Source organism: Alligator sinensis, unplaced genomic scaffold, assembly GCF_000455745.1.
Source record: "Alligator sinensis unplaced genomic scaffold, ASM45574v1 scaffold125_1, whole genome shotgun sequence".
Lineage (NCBI taxonomy): Eukaryota > Metazoa > Chordata > Crocodylia > Alligatoridae > Alligator > Alligator sinensis.
In genome coordinates, this window is record NW_005841893.1 from 1,341,714 (window position 1) to 1,365,186 (window position 23,473).

A 23,473-nucleotide genomic window follows, 5' to 3' on the forward strand; every position below is an offset into this window, starting at 1 on the left:
CCCCCCGCTTCTCTGGGACCTGCTGCCGCTGCTCCCCAACGTAGTGTATTTTTTAAAAGTGCAGGATTTTCAAGAATTTTGAATTATTGAAATCCGGAGTTATGAGGTTATACTGTAGTAGGTTTTTGACTTTTGGTGTTTGACTGTTAGTGTATGATTTGGGTTTTTTCTGGTTCTAAGATGGTAACCCCCCCCTCCCAAAAGGAGTATTTCTGGGGGGCAAGAGGAAGGACTTCCAGTGGCAAAGGTCAGGGGTTAGGGGGTGTGACTTCCAATCCCAAGATAGCAACAAGGGGGTGGGGCTACTGTCAAGGGGCAGGGCTACCCATGCAGCCCTTGACAGCTCACCTAAACTCGTTAAGCAGCCCTCCACCCAAAATAATTGTTCGCCCCTGGTTTAGTGGGTTTGGTAGGTTTGTTTTTTTTCCTTGTTGATTTGGAGTTCAGTTAGCCCTATGTTTTTAGTGTGTTGTTGGAAATAAATAAGCTTACTTAAAATATTAAGTAGGAATCTGAGCTCCCTGAACACGGCTTGTTAGTTTGCTATATAAAGCATTTGGATTTGGAAGCACGTGTTGTGTTATTTCAGTATGGTGGCATAAAGCTTCTCAGATTTTTTCCACTTTTCTTTCTCTATTTGAAAATGCTAACTTTTTTTATTTTTATTTTTTTTTGGTCAAAATTTAAACCTTACTTGGGGCTGTTGAGATAGATAGATAGATATTTTTTTTTTTTTTTTTGACAAGCTTCCATTTGAATTTATATAGGCTTCCCTACTGGGAATGTCTGAAGTGCTATGAAAATTGGGCACTTTTTAAAATGTGTTTTTAAAGTTGGACACCTGAAATCACTAGTAAATAAAAAATGTGGCCTAAATGCTTGTCTACCCTCCACACTCAAACCAAAAATGACTGTTTGAATTCACACCTTTAGTTTCTTTGGTGTAAATCTATGTGGATGCTCTTATTTTGAGAGTGTTTTGTAGTGAAACACTTGCCTTCACAATACGATGTTCTTAATGTACAGTAAGAGTCTATGCACAGGCTTGCATCCAGATCAGTAAAGGTACAAATGAATACAAGTTCCAGTGTTTGGGTCTAGTTGATGTATGGACAGCTCCTAGCACTAGGTTTTACCCACTCCCCCTTCCCTGTTAAAAGCACATCTTTTTTACTTCTTTACTATTCATTCCATCCAGGAAAAGCACAGGCCAACTGCACATGTCTCCTCAGCCTGATGAAGAGTAATTATACCCAAAAGCTTGCAAAGAAGCATTTTACAACTATTTGAGTTGGTCTAATAAAAGATATCAGATTTACCCAAAGAACTTTGCCTATGTCCTTAGATCAGGGGTGGGCAAAATGCGGCCCATGGGCTGGATGCGGGCCCACCAGGCCATTCTATCCAGCCCGCAGGCCCCTGAAAAGTTTAGAAAATTCATATTTATCTGCTTTTGGCTGCCTGTCATATGGCCCTCAATGGCATCCCAAAACTCAGTAAGTGGCCCTCCGCCCAAAATAATTGCTCACCCCTGCTTCAGACCAACATGGCTACAACCTATACCCATCTCTTTTTGCCAATTCTGTATGAGGAAAATACCCCTAAGATAAGCATGAACGAGGATTAGTGGACTGATTTTAAAAAGTGAGCAAAGGGATACGTCAGGCTTATTAAAAGGAAAAACAGTGAAATGACCTATCCTTTTGATAAATGAGTAGTCAGCTGTGCCTAGTAAACAGTCTGGGCCACTAGTTACCATGGCAGCATTAAGTGGCATTTAGTAATAATGCATGACTAACCTCGTTTAGCACTGCCTGGTAGGCTCGTATTGTGAGAATACTCACATCAGCCAGACTATTCCAGAGCAGGCATGTTTGTGTTCTTTTAAAGCTGCAGGATTGGTGTCATTGCAAAAACAAAGTTTGGTGTTTCCTTTTTTTCCCCCGCCCCCCCTCCCCCTCCCCCTTTTTCTTTTCACTCTTTTTACTTTATGGATTGGAAGGAGTTGAGGGTCAAGGAAGGTTCAAGTGGGGGGGGAAAGGTCATTAGCCATGTTACAGCTGCTGTTTCTGCAACAAGCAAAATTTAAGATGCTGTTTTACATGCATCTGCATGAGTATACAGATGGGAAGCAGCAGGCACTTTTTTGCAATGAGACATGTGAAGGGAGGTATAAATTAGATGTACTTTATTCATTTAAATAATTCTGAACTTTTGAGGAAAGCTGCTTTGAATTTGGATTTCTGTCTGCCATCACAGGAATGAAGCAAACAACAATTTTGCTGTCCAGTTGAGCATCATACTATATCTTAATAGAAAGCAATTTGCATAATTTGCATGCCCAGTTTAGTTAATTTATCATTCTTTATGCTTTATTTTTAAAATTTTATTTTTAGGCATATTATTTTCCTATTAACTCATTTTAAAGCAAAATAAAAATGTCAGAGCACTGACCAGTCAATACTGACTGGGCTGGACTCTGGGACTGTAAATGAAAATAAGGTATTAAAATCTTCCCTTCCCCCCCCAGTTTCAAAATGACATTCTTATGATCCTTCAGCAATCTTTCTTTGTAACTTTTTTTCTGGGCTGTGGTGAGGTTTGGGGAATTTTATTTGTTTTTAAATGTTTGTGACATTGTTAAAAGGAAATGGCGAGTTTAAATCATGTAATTTATAAAATGATTTTTGTCAATATTTCATTGTATTTGAGATACTTTTGGAGCATGCATTCAGTATCCAGGTATCATCAGCACATTGACTTTTTGAACTGCAGTATGGTGTCTTCTGGTGGGAGTCTCCTGCATTTTGCAGGAAGTTCACGTGGATATACCCAAGGTTTATACCAAATGCAGTATTGCCCATGTTAAGGCCTTGTCCAAAGCTCATTGAAGTAGAAAAGAATCTTTCCATTGGTTTCACGCTCTCTGTCAGAAAGAACTGAATTAATGTACAGTACTCTGATATAAATACACATAATGTAGCAGAAGGCTAAATGCTCCATCATTTTATATAATTTTGTTTCATTTTCTTTTGGTTCAATATCTGCAGTAGTTTGTCCAACAGAATTATGATTGCTGATCTTTCAGAGAAGAAAAGAACCTGTGTTTTTCTGGGAGTCCATTTCTGCATGCCAACTTCTCAGTTTAAAATCCCCAATTTCTAATATTCTATTATTTTTATCACAGCAGAGTTGAGTAGGAAGAGATCCATAATGCTTTTCATGTTAATAAAAACCCATCATTATTTTAAATGTTTAGCGGTTACATACTTTTCAGTGTTATCTTATTGCTGAAGCTGTTGTGTTTGCATATGTCCTCTTCTGTAGCAAAATGTTAATTTGAACAACCCACTGGTGCTCTATCTAATTGACTCTTGCCACAGAAAAGACTAACATGATACGCAAGATCGCCCTTAGAACAATCTACTTGCATCCTTTAGATATCAGTGCAATCATTAAATGTTGTCCCACCACGTTTCCCACTGCAGGAATACCCAAGCCATTTGTCACATGGAAATCATTCTGAAGATGTTTACTGGAAACCCGAACCATTGCAAACACGTTAAAGAAAAATCATTGATCACCTGTTCTTGATAACATAACCAATTCAGAGAGACTAGGCTGAGAGAGGAATTTAAGGTCCTCCTTGCAGTGTTTGCCTATATGGATACCCTTACGGGTGCACTTATACCTCAAGTGCTCAAATGGAGACTTTTGCCTTAGCAGTCCCCATAGGATGCACTGTCCATGGACAGTGCCCATTTTATCAGAGCCCAGGCTATTTCCACAGTATCTCTTTACAGTATATCCGTAACTGATACCTTCAAAGCAGCAACCTGGAGCTTGATGCATATTTTTACCAAGCACTATACCATTTCAAAAGTGTCCTGGGCAAATTTTGCAATTGGTAAGTCCTTCAGTTGCTTTTTTTCTAGATGACTCTGAGACCTCTTTCAGTGGAAATACAATCCCCTCTTTATCCCTTCTGTGATGCACAAGAGGGGCAGAACCATGACACCCTGTGGGTACTGCTAAGGCAAAAAATCTCTACTTGAGCGCGTGAAAAATGGCACCCCCTGTCCTGTACAGTGAAGGTGCACATATGAACATCTTCATTCTACTCACTGGTAAATAACTTTTCTCAGCTTCTAAAAGCTTGGCAAGTGGGATGGTAGAAGAACCATGAAAAACTTTCTTTTTTGTATCAGTGCTTATGTTTTTTGACTTCTGTAATTGTATGTAGAGATGGTTAGCCCAAGCTTAAGGACACTACCTTCAAGACAGCTGTTTTTCAATAAATTACAAATTACTGCAGAAAGAGAGAGAGAAGGCTCTAATTTTTTCATGCAAGCACCTGCAGTATGCCAATTTAATACAAACCACACTACTTAAATTGTGCACCTTGTGCACTATTAGACGCCTCTTCCTGCATTAAAATATAGATTACCAAGTGATTTGTCTTTATAATTGCTGGCATGTTCTAGTCAATACGCTGAGGATCCCAGAAACATTACTAGAATTCTTACATAGCACTGTTTCCATGACATTTCATGTCTATTCTGTTGTGTTGATGAAAGGCAACATCTATTTGTGTTAAACTTTAATGTATCAATACCAATTATTAAAAAATCAAATAAAGCTCAGCAGACCTTTCAAATGGACACATATTAAACACCATTTAAAATGGCGTGAGTTTATCTCTCTCCCTGAATAATCAAAAGTAACACCTTCTAATTATCAAATGTTTTTTAAAAACACGGAGATTATCTGAAGGGGTTAAAAATGTTGGGGATAGGTATATTCAAGAAAAGGATGTATTCTCTTGTGTTTGATCATTTTGACATTCTGTAAGTGGTTTGAAATTTGCCTTGTATTTTTGTTCTACTTTATCCTCTCTGAAACAAACAAATCTATTATCTTTAATACAAAACAAGATCTAACAGATTTTTTTAAGCACACAGTTACTGTTTTAACATACAGTTGTGCCAGTCTAGTGGCTTGGCTGAGGAGAGACTTAGGTCTGGAGTAGGAAAGATGTCACAATCTCTCATGTGCATTAGTTAGCTTTTTGGGGATGGGGAAAGCTTGTGTAACATCTGTATGCACTATGCTCTGACTAATGGGAACCTCTGACTGCTTTCCTCAGGGGAGAGGGCAACATACCTAGTGTCACAACCCAAGGGTGTGATTTTGTGTGTGCGCGCTTCGGCACTGCTAAGTTATTTCCTGCCACGAGGAGCTTTCTTTGCAGGGTGCATTTCTCAGTTGCAAAGAGAAAACCCCGGTGAAAAGGAGTTCCCGCCACCTGCATGCAAATTTGTGTCCCACTATTGGCCAGTTCTAAATTATTCCCACGTGGCGGCTAGCGATTGGCTTGCTAGCTGTATAAGAGGCTTGAGCGGTTTCCGCCCAAGCTGGAGAACTCCAAGGAGAACCCCGCAAGGGAGGACTCCACAACGATCTGGAGGAGGAGGACTTCACGTCTCGTGAAGATCTCTAAGCGCTGCAGAGCCTATCGGACCCAGTGTGTACCTTAAGAAGGCTATAGAGGTCTGATCAACCTCTGGCCTCTCCCCGTCGCTGAACGATCCCTCGACGAACCCCTTCCCTGCGCGCAAGTTCCACGGAGCCTAGCAAACTTCGTGTGAGTGTATCCAGAGCTCTGGAAGGAACTCTTGTCCGCATTTCTTCTTTCCTGTCTGTAACTGCAACTCAAGCAAGTTTTCCTGTCTGCACCGCGACCATCTATGGTGTAAGTAAAATAATCTTTAATCAACCGCTACGCGTCCGTGCCTAATTCTAGTCCGCCGGCCTGCATTCTCTGACCCGCGTGCCAGGGCTGCTGGCCACAGCCCGCCGCACGCCCCTGAGGGCCTCGGACCGCTCCCGGCCCGCACACCTAGTGCATCCGTAATTGTAAATTTTGAAGACAAAAATCAGTTGGTTGTATTTAGTAAAATATTAATGTGCTGGTGTTCAGCATGCATCTGAAGGTATAAGAATTTTCTGGGTATTCAGGAGAATGCCCCAGGGATTAACCTTGCATGAATATTATAACAGAAGAGAAAATTTGGCCTTTTTGAAGCCTCGTCCTTGCTTACGATCTAAGCCTGGGAGCTGCTGATTTCTACTCCATATTTATTTCCCCAACTGCCCAATGAATGGTGATAAATTTGATCTAAGAACCAATGGGGAAGGATCTGAGTGGGAGAGAGGGATGGTACTGATGGGAATAGTGAGGAAAATACTTTGAGAATCTGATACTGGAGTGAGATGAGAAGAGTCTCCTAAGGTAACTATTAAGCTTCACCTCCTCCTTTTCATGATAACACAGGTAAACAACACTTTAGGACAGGGTTATCCAAATTTTAAGCAGCTGGGGGCCACCCAGTCCTCAGACAGCACCAGCAGGGACCACACACCATGCAAGCTGTACTAGGGTGAGCCACAGGGCCCCTAGGCCACATGCCTCGTGCATGCCGCCTTGCTATATACCATGCACCTGCCTTGGGTACTCTCCCCCTTCCCCATGCTGTTGCACTGGGCAACTATGCAGCCCTGGCCTTACTCTCTGCTTCCTGTACCATATCAGACTGCACCACCCTGCACCCTGGGGCAGGGAGAAGAAGCCTGGAAATTCTACCTGCTGTTGCAGCCAGAGCAGAGGGGGGAAGAGTGGCTGGGCAGGAGTTCAGGCACTGCAACTCAACCCCTTGGAGGCCGCATGCAACCTGTAGGCTGCCAGTTGGACAGCCCTGACTTCAGGATGTGGCTGCAGCTTATACAGCTGCGTGTTCTAAAGTTGTTTTTGGTTTTGTTTTTAAAATTTCATTTCAAGGGCCAAATCAGTTCTGAATTCTGTTGGGCAAAGACCAATACTTAAGTTCCAAATGTTGACAAGAGTAGAGCTTAGTTGTTCAAGCGTGTGTGTGTGTGTGTGTGTGTGTGTGTGTGTGTGTGTGTGTAGCTCTATCACCAGGAAACTATTCTCCCTCCCAGATCCAGTCTTGGGCTTCAGAGGCTCTCCAAATCCATGGAAGGCTTCCTGCATGCAAGTGCCAAGCCTGGAGCCTTTTGGATGTGGATGTCTTACTTGTGAGCTAGGGGGGGAGATAGGTAAGTGCAGCTCATCTGAGTAAAGTATATTCCAATTGCACTCAGTCCCCACTCTTTCAGGACATGGTGAGCCATGACATTTGCATAATTTTGACTTCCTCTTCCTTCCTATGGCTGAACTGTGTCCTTCTTTCCTTTTCCTAATGATTCCTGTTTCTTCACTAGCCTTAAATGTTTGGCAAACATCACCAAGTTGAGGCCCCAGTTCACCCATAATCCCTCTGTGACCCCCCTCTCCTAGCCCATTGCATATGACTAGTGTGGCCTCACACTCCATGAGGTGGAGCTGGACCAGGTTACCATGCACCTTATCTGCATATCAATTTTTGGAGGATCCCAGAACTCATGACAAGAACATCCTGTTCCAATCATGAGTGGGGTTCTGTTTAGCACGTGGAGCTGTTTGTGGTGGGAGACGGAGATTTGGAGTACATGCACATACTGATTAGTGCTGAGCTGTGGGGTCACCATGGCTTGAAACACTGTTGACTATGCTGGGGCTCAGACCAATGAACTACATGGCAAATCATGAGCCTTTTTGCTTTGCGTTAATATAAAGCATAGTTTGTATAGCTTCTCAGTTTCTTGAAGGTTCAGATCAAGTGTACTATGCTTGCCTGGCAAGGGAAACACTGTGACCATGGAGGTGGTCTTGTTAGCCACACCAGGGAAGACTGCCCTCCTGGCATGGGGATAGTACCTGCCAAGGTGATTTATACTAAATCCTTCCTCCCCCCCACTTAGCTGCTGGAGTGTGAAGGTCTTGGCTTTAAACCCACTTTATGGAAATGGAAGACTTTTCTTTAGCTTGCCTTGGGGCCTTACGGCTGAGGGCAAGCAAAACTTGGGGGCATCTGAACCCCAAGCCTCCGGCCTTGGCCTGCAAGTAGGATGCCTGCCAAAGGTGATGGGACCATCTGAAGCCTAGGATGGAGGTGGAGGATTTTTGCCGGTAGTAGAGCCACTTATGGTTCTGGACTCTTGGATTTGGAATTAGTTTTGACTAATTTGGCCTGGAATGCATAATTTTTGTTTTAAAAAGTTTGTACTATATATAAGTAGGTACAAGAGTGTTGCTTAAAAGTATGTTTGTGGAATACCCTTGCTCAAACTTGTAGCAGTTTCAAAAAACAAACATCAATTTTGGTTGAACTAAGTCATTGGGTACCCATGGTAATTTGCCTTTATGCAATTGACTACCAGAATGTTTATTTCAAAGTAAGTGTGTTCAAATGTGTGTCTCACTTCTATATGCTCAGAGAGAGAAGGTTCTGACAGTAAGGAGTGGGGGAAGATACCTGATGGTTGTTCCCACCCCCTCCCCATCTATTTTTCTTGCTGTAGCAGTGGGAGGAAGATACATTCAAGGTAGATTTTCAGTAATTAGATTCTATACCTGGAAAATTTATAACAAATTTATAATTTTCCATATAGAGTCTAATTACTGGGGAGCTACTTTGTATTCAGACCTGTCTTATATTTGAATAAATACAGTAAATTACTATCTCTGGCTGGAAATCACTTATGTCTGTTTCATTTCTTAAATAGGGGCACAGGGGGAGAAAACAAGAGGAATGACAGGTTCTCAAATTGTTGAACTCATACCTATGTGCCTGGGTCACAGGAAAAGTTTTTCAGCTTCCCATTCTATGTAGCCACGTATAGGGCATTACTGGAATCTCAGTGGTCAGTGAAGAAACAGAGGAGTTAATTTTTGTCAGAGTGTGTCCCTACCCCATTCCTACCTTAGAAGTTTAAGCAGTGATCCTCTTTATTTTTTATTGAATTTTTTTTTAAATGCAACACAAAAATAAAAGATACATACTATACATGTTGACCTAAACTATGTACATGTGTGTCACAAACAATAATAAAGGGGAAAAGAAGGAAAAGAATAAACAGGAGGGAAGATGGAGGGGTAGAAGAAGAAAAGAGAAGTGTACAAGGAGTAATAATTTAGTTACTGAAATTTTCTAAGACCTCTTTCCAAATTGCACCAAACATTTCAAAGCAGTTAAGCCTGCTAAACATGCCTCTTTTTGTAGATGTCAGCTATGCCAAAGAGGATGGAGCTAGACTGTTTACAGTAATGGCTGGTGACAGAACAAGGAGCAACAGTCTCAAGTTGCAGCAAGGGAAGTTTAAGTTAGATATTAGGAATAATTTGCTTGCTAGGAGGCTAGTAAAACACTGGAACAGGTTACCCAGAGAGGTGGTGGAAGCTCCATCCTTGGAGTTTTTAAGAGCTGGCTAGACAAAGCTTTGGCTGGGATGCTCTAGTTGGGGACAGTCCTGCTTTGAGCAGGGGATTGGACTAGATGACCTCCTGAGGTCCCTTCCAGCCCTAATTTCCTATGATTCTGTGGCATCTCATTGTACCTGATTTTAATCTTTCCAGGTGTTCCACTTTTCTTATGTAGTATTATAATTTTCCATGTCACTTTATAAGGTCCATTCTAAGACAGCAATCTGGGAAGGATTTAGTTTTCGTTCTTTAGGAATATATCCAGAAGCATACACATTTGCCAAAGTTATCAATGCTATGTTCAAAACTGTGTTAACTATTCTCATAATTTCTTTCCAAAAAGAATTGATAATGGGACACGACCAAAACATGGACAGTAGTGCTTGGTTACATTTCCAACATGCGTCTACCAGCAATATATTCAATTTTTTTTTAGTTTACTGGGAGCCCAGTGCAGAGAAAAGTTACCTTTTGTCATAGAAGATGAAGTTTAAGTCCAATTGTCGATGCTTGAATATTGTGAATTCCTGATTTTTTTTTTGTTTGTTTTTTGTTTTTTTTTAATTTTTTTTCCCCCATTGGGATTCTGTCATCTGAATACCTAGGTCTTTATTCCACTTCAGTCTTAAATAGTCTGCATCAGGTCTGTCATTTAACATTATATAGTCATAGAGTGATGATGGCACACACAGATGGAAACAGATTTCAAGCCAAAAAATAATAATCTGAAATATTCACTTGACCTAAAGCCTCAGGTCCAAACTGATTTTCTAATACTTTATACAACTGCATATATTGCCTTTCAGCTGTTTTCAAAAGATCAAATTCATCGCAATTCAGAAAAGGATTTAATATGATTTCCTACTAGAAGCTGGACTACATGTAGAATACCCCTATCTGTCTAAATTCTCCACATCAGTTTGTGGGAACTTCACATAATCCTTTCAAAAAGACATCATCAAAAATAGAACCCTTACAGTGTAACAAAGGATGAAACTTCAGTAAGTTTGCCAACAACCTTAGAAAAAATGTGTACAGTTTTGAGAGTTAAACTGTGATAAGTAAAGCTCTTGATGGCGGATAATGAAAGGGGAACATAAGTGCCTGTTCAGTTTCCACCCATACAGAAGAGTTATCAGTTATATCCATCATCCAGTACATAGCCAGACTTGCACAGAAAGCATTGTGATATAGTCAGAGGTTTGAAAGATGAAATCCTCCCATTTTATATTGGAAATTGCATCTTTTTTTTTAAATTAGAGTCCTTTTATCCTCTCTCCATAGAAACCTGTTGTCCTCTTCAACCGATTTAAATTTATTTCAAATTTGGCACATGTAATATATGTTGGGAACTTGTGCTTTGCTACATTTGGAATAAGTTCAGTATTAACTGTGATGGAACCTATTTCAAATCTGCATTCGGCTGACAATCAGCACATTAATTTTCTTTAATGACACAAGTATGTACTTGCTGCAATCATGTGCATAGAAGTTTGCCATCAGAAACATTGTATTTCAAATGTCACAGCAATAGCTGGATTGTTGGGTGAGCCATTGTTTCAAAGTGTATGACGTCAAAAGCCAAATGCTCTTGTCTTTGCATTCATCCAGTAAAATGTATCCTGGAATAGAGCAGACTTGGGAAACTATTGAATCCTTCACAAAATGAACTAATATGACTGTCAGTATAAGACACATCTCTGCCTTTCTTTTGGAAATGCATTAAACTTTAATGCCAGGTATGAGAGCAATAGGAAAAACATTCACTGCTGCTTTACTTGCATTTCCCTGTAAACATTGTTTACTCTTTGGTGTATGGTGTCAGGAAATTCATTAGCAATGTCTCCACACTGAGGCATCTGCTGTGTCCTTAACCTGCTGCATGCCGGCTGCCTTATGCAACTGATCTATCAGGTTGATTGTCCAATAAAGTTTCTGGTTTTAAACTTTAGTGACTTGATGGATATATAATGTCATTTGAGAGAACCATTTCTATACTTTATGAATCTTTAGGTTGAGCATTCAAAATAAAATGCTAACTGATCTTGTTGTTCTCTTTCTCAAAGCTTGTACAACGAGGATAGAAATTTACTTCGTATCAGGGAGAGAGAGAGACGGAATCAGGAGGCCCTTCAGGAAAGAGACACCTTCCCCGAAAATATTCCCCTCTTTGCAGAACCATACAAGGTAATAGTAATGTAGCATATTGCTGAGAGGAGGTGAGGTGGTGGGGAGTTGTGACCTCTGTGTTCGGTGTAATATGGTAGAGTACAATGTAATATGTGTACAGCAGGACTGCATTTGCATTGCAGCTCCCAAAATATGCATTTAAGACTGTGGTTTCATTTTGCAGGTTATTAAAGTATTAAACTTGGAGATTGCTGCGTGTCGTATTGGGCACATCTGCCTTTTTTTCCAGAAGCTAGTGGGTGGACACTTATGACCCACTTGGCCTGCCCATCCATCAGCAGCCTGCAGCTTGAAACCATGCTACTGCTAAAGGCCCACCTGCAACCTTTACTCATGTTGGTTAGCACTTGTGTGAAAGCAATCCCTTTCACAGCAGTGAGATATGTACATGAACAAGGGTTGCCTAAACCTACCATAAAATGGTGTTAAGATGGTGGTTTATTGAAAATTAAGACTTTTTCTCTCCCCCTTGAACCTGGATTTGATTTTTTTTGGGGCACTTGCATTTTCTTTTCTCATCACTTCTGTTTCAGACAAACAAAGAAGATGAATTGTCCAGTCGAATTCAGAACATGTTGGGCAATTATGAAGAGGTGAAGGAGCTCATTAGCAACAGATCTCATCAGAATCTCATAGGGATACCCAAAAATGTTGTTTCTTTGATCCCCCAAGGAAAGCCTGATCGCCCATCCTTTCTTGAAAAGACCAGCAATACATTAACACCTTCATTCCAGCATCGCATCTGCCACCAACCTATGGGATCCCTGGTCTGGGCTCCTTCTCCAGCTAGCAATTCCATCCACTACCAAAAGACACAGTTAAGAACAGAGCCAGCCTCCAGTTTGCACACCAAAAGCCACAACTTATCCAACAGTCGGAGCCAAGGTCAAGAATACAGTCGCAGTGGACAGGAAGGCCACAATGGCACTCGCCACAAGAAAAATGAAAGGCGTGTTGATAAAGGTACCACTAATGAACTGCAAGCCTCCCTTTTGGAACTTTCTCCCTTGCTGTCCTCTTTGTCTTCTCCGGTGGCACCCCTGTCACCTCTACATTCCAGCCAGCATGTAAATTCCAGGTCACAGAATAGCAGCAAAAGTCATGGGCAGTCCTGCAGTCAAATGCAATCTCCTCAGGACCTAATGGCAGGATCACATGATAGTGAAAATCGGGACTGTTCAGCCATTAACTTGGCTGGTGCCACCCAACCTTCCTCTCAGACATTTCCTCCTTCCTTGCCATCAAAAACTAGTGTAATGCAACAGAAACCTACTGCATATGTCAGACCAATGGATGGCCAAGATCAGGCACCAAATGAGTCACCAGAGCTCAAGGCACTTCCAGAGGAGTACCATGGAGAGTCCTACAAGAAAATATCAGATCTAAAAGCAAATGTCAAGGCCAAGCTATCCAAATTGAAAATCCAGTCTGAACCCATTGAGGTTAGTGAAATTACTCTTCTCCGCTGCCAATAGAGTAACTTAAGCTGAAGGGCAGAATGTTGAGGGAAAGGGGCTGGTTGAAGGGCCCATTGGCGTGCACTTTTTATTATCTTGTGGGAGACCTAGAATCTGGTTGTTGCTGTCTTGGGAGGTGACTGTGGGTTGCTAGAGAGAAGATGGTGTAGATTGGTTTGTCAGTGCTTTGGAGCAGATTTGGGGGAGGGTAGATATAATCCTTATACTATAAACTTCTGTTGTAGAAAGCAGCTTGCTAAACAGAAATTGAGATGACGACTGCATTTTCTGATCCATTGTGCTGAGGGTGCTTGTATCCCAGGTGTATGTTGGAAGAGGAGAGGAAGGGAAAGAGTTTTAAATAGCCTGAGTCCTTCATTACAGAAAACAAAACTTCAGTGGGTAATTGGACACAGCTATTAATAATTATATTACATTTATAAATTGAAGTTTCCAAAATTACTCAGTCCTCTTAGCCACTTTAGACAATCTCAGTCATGTACTTTCTGGTATGTATATAAACAAAAGCTTTTTCTACTGGGGAGGAGGAGGGGTGTTAGTCTGATTGTTTTTTTTTTTCTAATGTATTTTTACTTGCTTATGTTGCAAATGCTCCCTTTCTTCCCTAGTCAGTTTGTTAAGTAAAAGATTTTACTAGGGTCCAGATAAACTTGCCTTTAAAGATGTCTCTCTTCATTCACGGTGCCCTCTTACTCCTTTTAATCAGCAATTATTTTCCAGGATAAGACCGAACCACATAAACTACAGCCGCATTTAGGGTTGGGTAAAAAGCCCACAAAGTTAAGGCTCCTGAAGTCCCCTGCTTTACTAAGTTCTTCTGTGCCCCAGGCCACAGAGCTCATGAGGAGGTATTTTGCATCTTCACATGTTAGAAGTAAGAATGCACAGAAGCTGACTACCAGAAAACTGAAGAAAGCATGTTGAAACTATATAGGCAGTCTGTAACAGTGTTCGTGAAATGCGGAGTAGAAGTAAATGGCCAACTCTTATCTCCTTTCATTTTGAAAGAGAATTGGAAACTGAGTGAATAGGAAGGTTTCTCTAAAAGTTCTGAAAGCCAGTGTCACAGCAGGGCTGCATTTTGGGACTATATGAGCTATTGGAGCACATGTTTTAGATCAGGGATGTCAGACACACCCTATAGGGCCAGGGATTGTGGCAGCAGGGCAAAAAGCAGCTGTGGAGGGGCCAGTGGTAGATGTGGCAGTATGACAGGCAACCACTTGCAATGGTGGTAAGGCAAGAGGTCATAGAATCATAGAAAATGAGGGCTGGAAGGAAGGTCATCTAGTCCAACCCCTTGCTCAAAGCAGGAACATTCCCAACCAGATCATCCCTGCCACGGCTTTGTCTAGCCATGTTTTAAAAACCTCCAAGGAGGGGGAGTCCACAGACTCTCTGGGTAACCTGTTTCAGTGCTTTACTACCCTCCTGATGAGAGTTTTTCCTAATATCTAACCTAAACTTCCCTTGCTGCAACTTGAGACCATTGTTCCTTCTTCTGTCATCTGTCACCACCTGAGAACAGTCTATCTCCATCCTCTTTGGAACCACCTTCAGGTAGTTGAAAGCTGCTACTAAATCCCTCCTCAGTCTTTTCTTCTCCAGACTAAATAAGTCCATTTCCCTCAGCGTCTCCTCATAGATCATATACTTTAGCCCCCTAACCATTGCTGCTGTCCCCTTGCTAATGACAGCCCATGGCCAAGGCGGGTAGGGATTCTGTTGCAGGCCCTGCCCCTCAAAGTCCTTGTCACACCAGGACCCCCAAGGACAAGATGTAATGGCTTTGCAGACCATATGTTTGACACCTCTTAGACTGTTAGGAAGCTTGTCCTTCTGTGGTGGTTGCAAAGAAAGGTAGTGTTTCTTTTTGCATCAGAAGGTTTAAAGCAGGGGCAGAATAAAACTTGATTTTCTTTTCCTTTCAAAATGCTGTCTTGTGAAATAGAGGTTTCACTCCTGGGGGTGTTTGTATTGCCTGTCAAGAAAGTTGTTTTTTTCCCCACACATTTTGTCTTCTTAATCTCTGTGTTAAATTTCATGCATATGCTGCAGATGAAGTTTAATTAAAGCAAGCCTCTAAACAAGAAGAAACCTGGTTGTATTAGTGTCCTGTACAACATATATTTTTAAATGATGCCTTTTTGTAAAACTGTCTTTCCATAGCAGTTGTGCTCTGTTGGGAAGTGTCTCTAGTGGGTTATGGAATAGAGAAAATCCCACACAATTTACTGATTCGTTTTGATGCACTGGCTGGGGGAGTAGTTAGCTGATTGCACGATTTCACAATGATTACACACTTAATTTATACAACACAATTTTATTTTAAAATTCTTTGCTACGTATATAACACTGCTTAGCTTTAAGAAACACCACAAACATTAAGAACACAATAATTACGTATATCAGAAACAATGCTCCGAATGCACTTCCTTCCCAAACAATGCTATAAGAATTAGTATTACAAAAACAACTACAATTACAACTAAAAGTTAAATTTGAATCAATACTATTATTTTTCATAATATACTTACAATCCTAGAATTCCGAGAAGCCAAACGCCTAAATATGGTTTCATTCCTCAGTAGTACAATTTAATGGGTTGGCCTCAGTAGTACGGTTCAATGGGCTCGCCTCAACAATACAATTCAATGGGCTGGCCTCAGCAGTGATAGGACTAAGTCCCCTTCCTTCAGTCCCTTTCAGGTGCTCCGTGGCTTCAGCATGAACTAAGAGATTCGTGTTCACGGAGAGGGTGGTTCAGGTGATCAATCTGATCCGGCCTACACTTGCGATTCTTCCTTCGTTGTTCTGCAAGTATAGTCACCTCCAAATTGGGACAGTAAGTTACAGTTTTTATTGAGTGAGCTGCCGTCTTGGGCCACTCCTACTCAAACCTGTCATTACCCCCAAATTTGGGTTCGGATCTTACTCAACAGATTCTTTTGCTTAGTAATTAGTTTCTTTTGTTGATCATTTTAATTACTTTGGGGAACTTCCATACCACTGCAAGTGACCTTTTCTTACCAGTCTTTCCAAAAGGCCCTAGGGTTTGATCTCTTGGAACTCAGGATATTTGCTGAGTACAATTTTCAGGTTCTCTTTGTAAAAGACTTCTAAAGATAAAATTCAAAAGTTAAGACTTTGAGCAAAGTCTGGATCTTCACACGTAGTCCAAAACAATGACCTAGATAAGGAGATAAATCTTATCTTCTTCCTGAAACTGGCTAATGGGCAACCTTTACAAACATTCAAACTATTTCATTCAATATGACAGGAAGCACTACAGATATTTTCCATGAGATGACATGAGATAAGTCAGATCTAGTGTGTTGGTGGATGTTTGCTGTAATGAACCCTCAGGTTTATGGATGCCTGCACACCTCCAGAGAAATGGGCTTTTACTTTGAATGACATGTTTCTATTGCTTTTTTAAAAAAAGATAGATGTGGCCCGGGTTTGATGGAAAGGCCTATTGTAAGACATTTTGGTCTCAACCCACTTCTTGTGGAGAACTGTAAGAAATTGGCATGTGCTGAGCAATGGTGAGCTCATTTGAATATGAAAATTTCTTTGATTAGAAGAACATTCTTCATTGTGCATCTCATGAGCAGACAGGCAAAGTCATCTGGGTTTCATTTTTTCCCTTAGTCAGATTGCTTTACAGCAAAGCTGTGTCCTATTTCCAAGCCAGCTTCTTCCCAAACCAGTTTTGGAGATGAAGCTGTTGTTTGCACTGCCTATTGCTGTAATTTTTGGAAGAGCTTCTTTTTCCTGTGGTTCTCACAAATTGGGGCTTCTTTGTTCTCCTTCAGCTCTACTGCACTGTTTCACTATCATTCTGTTCTTCTTTTCTCCTCATGTTGCTTCACTTCTCCTTACATAGCCTGTTTTTGTCTCCTTTTTTTCTTTAATGTCTAGACTCTAACTTCTGAGAGGGCAGGCCTGGTGGGATTAAATATTATATATTTAATGAAAATCTACCTCCTTGTGGGCTTCAGCTGGAAAGGAAGTGGAGAGGCTCTTAAGGCTCAAAGCCTCATCTGTAATTGCATTTCTAGACAAGTAATAACCTGATGTGCAAGATCTTTGCTTTTGAATGCCTATGTGCATCAAATAGCATAGTTATCTTGTATGTGAAATATTTTGGATGCACATCTTTAGAGAAAATAACTGTTCAGTTTAGTTAAGAGACCCTATTATTTCAGCCTACTTATTTCTACATCATTTTACAGTGTTTTTGGCTTTGAAAAGAAGTAAAGCCCTTTCACTCACTAGGGCTGGAAACTGAGCAATAGGAAGATAAAGTATCATTATATACCTTGAAAGTTCTCTGGATAAATTGTTGGAGCTCTTGTGCATGTTATTTTTAACAAAGCTGTTCACCTGAAATGTGGTAGTGAGTAGCTGGAAGCTATTTTACAGTGGGTAGAGCCCAAGGAGAACAGTCAAGCTTGCCCTTTTTGGGAAAGGGCCAGTCTATTTCCTTGTTTTTAGTGAAACACAGGAAGGGAGACATTTAAATGAAACCACAGTATCCAAGTCCCTGCCTCTGCTCTTTGACCCAGTGCTGAAGGAGTGATTTGATGTGACCTGCAGGAATTTGACTGCCTTCTCCCTGCCTGTTTGTGGCATGTTTTTATAATTTGTTTTATACTGTTCAGCCCCAGTTACGCCTGATAGTGACAAACCAAATTCAGTTTTTCCCAGGGTCTCCCTTGATATCATTTAGGGGATATTTCTTCTACCAAATGGCTCTTGTCTAATTGAATTTCCAAGGCCTGTGTGTCACCTGCAGCTGTGAATTAATTGTTGACAGCTTTTGCTCATGACAACACTGACAAGTTAAGCCTTCCAGTTTGAATAGACAAGCAGCTTCACTGTAGAGTGAATTAATCCACAGTGGATAACTGTTCAGGGACTCATTTTGTATTCATATACACATCCTACACAACTCTTCTCCCTTTTCCCTCAATAATTCTCCCACTTCAAGATTGCTCCTATCTATTTTAAATAGATATTTCCATGTTGTACTTGGGGAAAGCTTCAGAAACAGGACAAACACGCAAATATTCACCACAGATATATTCACCATGTACGTACAAATGCATTCACCACGTACAAGTGTTTTAGTTTATTGACCTCTTTTTTGTTTAGCATTTTGGTTTAAAGAAGCTTGTTGTTCCTCATAGCCCATCTTCCCATCCTCTTTCATTCCTGCAGGGAAATCTCAATGCTTAGCTTGACCTGTAATAGTTTCCGAAGTAGCACACTGTATGATGTCTTCAATGAAATTGGCTTTCTGACAGGCCAAAGCAGCAGTGAACCTAGGTTGTGAGAGGGAATATAAATCTTGTACAACTGTAAAGACCAAAGTGACTGGCAAAGCCATATAGCTTTTTCTTTTCAGTGCTTGACAGAGGGCTCTGTGTATGTGTTGTAATGGGCTCTTATCAGGGGTCTCGTATTGTGCTATGCTTCCAAAAAATTACTTGTTTATTCTCCCCCCCCCCCCCCCCCCCCCCCCAGTAACCCTGTTCTAACCCCAGGCACAAAGTGAACAAAATGGCTTCTGATTTTCCTGTACAGTTTTAATTCAGATATTCAACTAGTATCCCATTTCGCTAGTTGCATTCACCTCAGCCAACTTTCTGGTTGGTATTTAATTGAAACTTACTTGTTTCCTTTTAGTAGCAGAGTCAAAATGCATAGGAAAAAGGTTGAGTTTAAAAAAACAAACAAACAAATAATAATCCTCAAGTAAGATACTCAGAAGTAAGTACTGAAAAAATGCTAATGCTGCCGTATAGCTTTTGGCATCATTAGCTTCACCACCTGGCACATTGTGTAGACATTAGGGCTGTGCAAAGCTTTGGTCCCTGATTTGATTCGGCAGAGATTCAGCCCAGTTCAGCGGCAGAATCTCCGAATCAAATCAGGAAACCTTTAATCTCCCCAAATCAATTTGGAGAGATTTGATGATTTGGACATAGACATAGCTTTAAATGTTTTTTCTGCATACCTCAAATTACCAGGTGGCTCATGAACGCTGAGATGCTGGAGCGGATGGAGAGTCCCACAGGAGTGCAGCAGACTCCCCAGCATACTCAGTGGTGGACCTGGAAGTGGACCAGAAGCACTTCCGGGTCTGTTGCAGAGCATGGGGGGACCCTCACTCCCGCCCCCTCGGCTCAGTGACTCGTGCCTCCTGGGTCTGGAGGGGCACCTGGGGTCCAATTGTTGAGCCGGGGGGGGCCCTTGCATGCTTGGTGGTGGACCCAAATGTGGGTCCACCACCAAACATTCAGGGGGGCCCCCCACGCTCCTGTGGGACGCTCCATCTGCCCCACCATCTCAGTGTTCACAAGCCGTACCCGGTACCTCGAGGTATGTTGAAAAAACATTTAAAGCTGTGTCTGTGGCTGAACTGCTGATTCTCCACATCAGCATCGACTCTTCAGATTCAGCTGAATCGAATTGGGACAGTGGTCCGAATCAACGAATCGAATCACTGTCCCTGATTTGGGACGAATACGAATCTGAATTGAATACAGCCCATTTCGCACACCCCTATTGCATACTACCAATCCAAAATGTGGTTGGCTTTGGTACACATGATTGCATATAAGGCAGTGGTAGAACAAGACCTCAGCTGTGCTAATAAACAGTAAATAAAGTGAGATTCCAAAATCAAAAATCTTTTAAGACGAGCCCAGTGAAGGTTGCAGATGGTGTAGAAATCTACCAGTCATCATCCTCTAATGTATAACGTGCACAGGCAGAATTGGAACCCTGCTGATCCAGTGCCAGAAACACGGAGAGTCCTTCTGTTTATTCTTAGATGCAGTCAGGCATTAGATGCAAGACTCTCACTAGACAGTGAGCTTCAGCTGCATGCCGCTTTTCCTGGCTGGTGCTGACCCGGCTGGGTCCGTCCCATCTGGAGCAGCATGCGACTGAAGCTGGCTTCCCATCTGCTGCTGGGGACGGGAGGAGCCCGACCGGGTCTGCACCAGCCAGCAGAAGTGGCGGCGGAGCCGTGTGCTGCTCGGGACGGGACGAGCCCGGCCAGAGCGGCAGGGGCTCAGCTGCCCCCTTCCTGCACTGGTCAGTCCCGAGCGGCACATGGCTCCCAGAGGCGGTGGCAGAGCCGTGTGCCGCTCGGGACTGACCAGCGCAGGTAGGGGGAAAGTGCAGCTGAGCCCCTGCTGCTCCGGCTGGGCTCATCCTGTCCCGAGTGGCACATAGCTACTCCTCTTCCCACACGCACTGCGTCGGCAACATCAAGCTGATGCGGTGCGTGTGGGAACCTTAACAACTTTATGTTAAATAGTAAGAATTTTTTTGCTGGAATTGTGTTATGATGGCCTAGCCTCAATACTTCGTCTGTGCAGTGGGGGTAAGTATCACCCTTGGTCTCACATGGGTGTTTTGAAGATCAATGTGTGTGAAGCACTTGGATGCTATAATTATGAGGATCACAGACAAGTCCCATGAGGAAGTTGATTGTTCTGTTTTCAGAGCGTCATTTAAATAATGTGCAGTAAATAAGGCAAGAGGCCACACACTGAACAATGAGGAGACAACAGATGATTGAATAGCTGCTGACAGTTCCATCCCTTCTGTGTCCTGAACAAGGCAGGGATCCTCTTGTGTGGGGGAAGTGAAGGGGCCAACAATTTGCAGGCCTGAAATTAAAGATGACATTATAACGCTTACACCCAAGAAGGCTGAAATAATGCCATATGGGCAACCTCAGTTTTGATATTTTCTGACTTTTGAGCGTATGATGTAGGGAGGGATATGCATGCATGTGTACAAGATGTGTGGGGGTGCGTGTTTGATGTAAAAATATCATATCATGTTCAGCAGTCTGCAGATCAGTAGCCTGTAGCATTTTGCTGAGAATAGGTTTGTTTGAATCCTCGCTGCTAATGTCCTGAGTTCAGTGTGTTTAGGGATTTTTAACAATGCTGTTTAACACTTAGCACTGTGTATGAGGGTTAGGGGGTTGCAAGAGTGGAGTTTATTAAGAACTATCCAATTGCCTGTCAAGAATGACGAGGGGGTGGGGAGGGGACTGGGATGGAGTGCTGCCACTTAATGTTCCATGCTGCCGATGCTCTGCCTCTTGCAGGGAGTGGGGTGGGGTGGGGTGGGGGAGCTGAGGCCAGTGGTGCTGGCCTCGGTTCCCCCACCCTCTGCCCTGTCCTTGGCGTGGCTTTGGAATCATGGCAGTGCTCCCCCATGCTTGCTGATTGGCTGTTTCCGTCAGCCAATCAGAGTGCGAATAAAGCGTTATGGACAGACTTAGGCTCTTATAGTATTAAAATATTTGGTGAAGATTTTGTCTAGAGTTGTTTTTGCAGTAACCTGGCAGAGCTGACAAGCTTTTTTGCCGAAACTTGTAACCTTTGATGAGGTCTGCTGAAAAGCTCACTTTCTGTGGGCCTGATTCTGCACTACCTTACAGACCTTTTATATAAGGGTGACTCTACTGACTGATATTTCTCAAAGTCCTTGGGGAGGACTTTGTTTGTGTTGGATGCTTTCAATTTTTTGGCTATTCCAACAGATTTCCCTGCAGTGACTGAAGGCAACAATTTACAGTAGTTAACCTCCATTGGCATGACATTAAAGGTGTCAACTTTGTGAATTTTTGCCCACTGGTTTAGAGAAGGTTATAATCTCAGTAGGAGGACCTGATGGAGGAGGTTCCATTATGAATAGTGTGACCCTGCATAACCTTTTAATTGGAAACTAAACTTTTGTCAAACTGATTTTATCACAACTGTGTGACCAGGTTCAGTCCTCCTTTTATCTTTTAGAAAAATCCATTTATTTTTAATTGAATGAAAAATGTTAATGCTCTTTCTCAAAACTGGAAGAAGAACCCACACACAGTATTTAAGTGTGATAACTAAAAAACTGGTTTGTCAGCTAATTTTGAAGTTTATCCTGACAGATTTTCTTCTCTAAGAGCAGCTTATAAGGCAAACTGCTTTGTTTTTCACACTTGAAAAAAGACAAGAGATAGTCTAGAAGTCTCCAAAATTGTATATATATAGTGTTGCAAATCATAATAGAATGGGACTAACTTCAATAGTTTTACCCTTAAATGTTGATTCAGTACTGCAGTTTAAATAGTGTTTTGAAAACAAATGGACGTAGTGTAGTAAATATCAGGAATGGGTTAATTTAATTTTATTTTCATTTTTCATAAACTGCAGTGGCTTAAGTTGCACAGAATTAAGTGTTGTTACTTAGAGTCTGTAATAATTGCCTAAAAATCCCCTTAATAAATTGTTTGGCATTTCAGAGTTTGCCCCAGAAATCATTACAATTTCTAATGAGACACCTTTCAGACTGCTAATTTAATTACCATTAATGCACACTGTGACTAATATGAAAAAATATATAAAATGAAAATCAGCATGAAAGCCTGAAAAAGGCAGGCGCAGATGACAGTCAAATGTTCCAACAAGGCAACTTCAAAACAAACACTGAAGGCAGCAAGAGGTGGCAGAAATATGCATGTTAATGAGCTCAAAACAAAACCCAGCAACAGGACAGCTTATTGCTGCCTGCATGGGTGACTGGTGCTGCCTTAGTTGGGGGGCCACATGCCCCCCCAGCGACCAGTCAGTGACCGGGGGGGGGGCCTCCCCATGGCCAAACCCACCAACCGCGAGGGTCCCCCTGTGACTGATCATGAGACGGCTGATATTTTTTATTATACCAACTCAAATAAATTAAAAGCTGTGCTATCTGGCACTTTACTAACCGGCATGCTCTATTAACCAGCATGCCGATCGATGTGGGAAAAGTGAAACCGGAAGTCCCACCGTGGCACTTCCAGTTTCGCCGAGTCCCAAGGCCCGGGCAAAGCAGCCTGTGCGGGGCCCCCCTCTCTGTCCCCCGGCACACATTGATATGGGAATAGTAAACTTTTAATTAAAATTCCCTCCTTGCTACTCATCGTTTCTGTTCGGGCCCCGCTCCCCGTCCCCTGGCACACTGATGCACCGCACCGGACGTGGCAGGAGGGGTGGCATCCCGAACAGACGCCTCTCGGATAACCAGCAATTTTGATTAACTGGCACTCCACATTCCCCTGGATGCTGGATAACACAGCTTTTGCTGTAGTTAGAAAAAATCTTCTTTGCAAGCTTTTGGGTGTCAACACCCTTGGTTAGAGCAGAGAGTTTCAAAAGATCTTGCACGATTCCTGCCTCTCTTGACACCTGTGGTATCTGACAGAGGAAGAAAGCCTAAACATGCTCAGTGGAAATTACAAATTAGGGGTTTTTTTTGGTTTTTGTTTTAATATATAACTGATGTTGGTTTTTAAATAAACCTAATAGGGACAGTTGAACATATCTGCTTTGCAAGGTGGACTGTATCACTTGGTGCCAGCCATCTGGCAGTGAAAAGGCAAGCT

The 23,473-nt window shown here is 42.1% G+C and overlaps 1 protein-coding gene across 8 annotated transcripts in view; it reads left to right on the forward strand.

Moving 5' to 3' along the window:
- The window catches only part of AFF1 (AF4/FMR2 family member 1), a 220,426-nt gene that overhangs the window by 109,046 nt on the left and 87,907 nt on the right, over positions 1-23,473 (forward strand). For 6 of the 8 annotated variants that reach the window (XM_006018091.3, XM_014517138.2, XM_025197255.1 and 3 more), the window contains 2 exons: positions 11,428-11,548; positions 12,085-12,993. The exons of 1 other annotated variant lie outside the window; for it this stretch is intronic. In XM_006018091.3, the coding sequence (XP_006018153.1) occupies positions 11,428-11,548; positions 12,085-12,993 (1,030 nt within the window). Of the gene's footprint in view, positions 1-10,167; positions 10,363-11,427; positions 11,549-12,084; positions 12,994-23,473 lie in introns of all 8 variants that reach the window. One more of the 8 variants, XM_025197254.1, reaches the window with a different exon arrangement.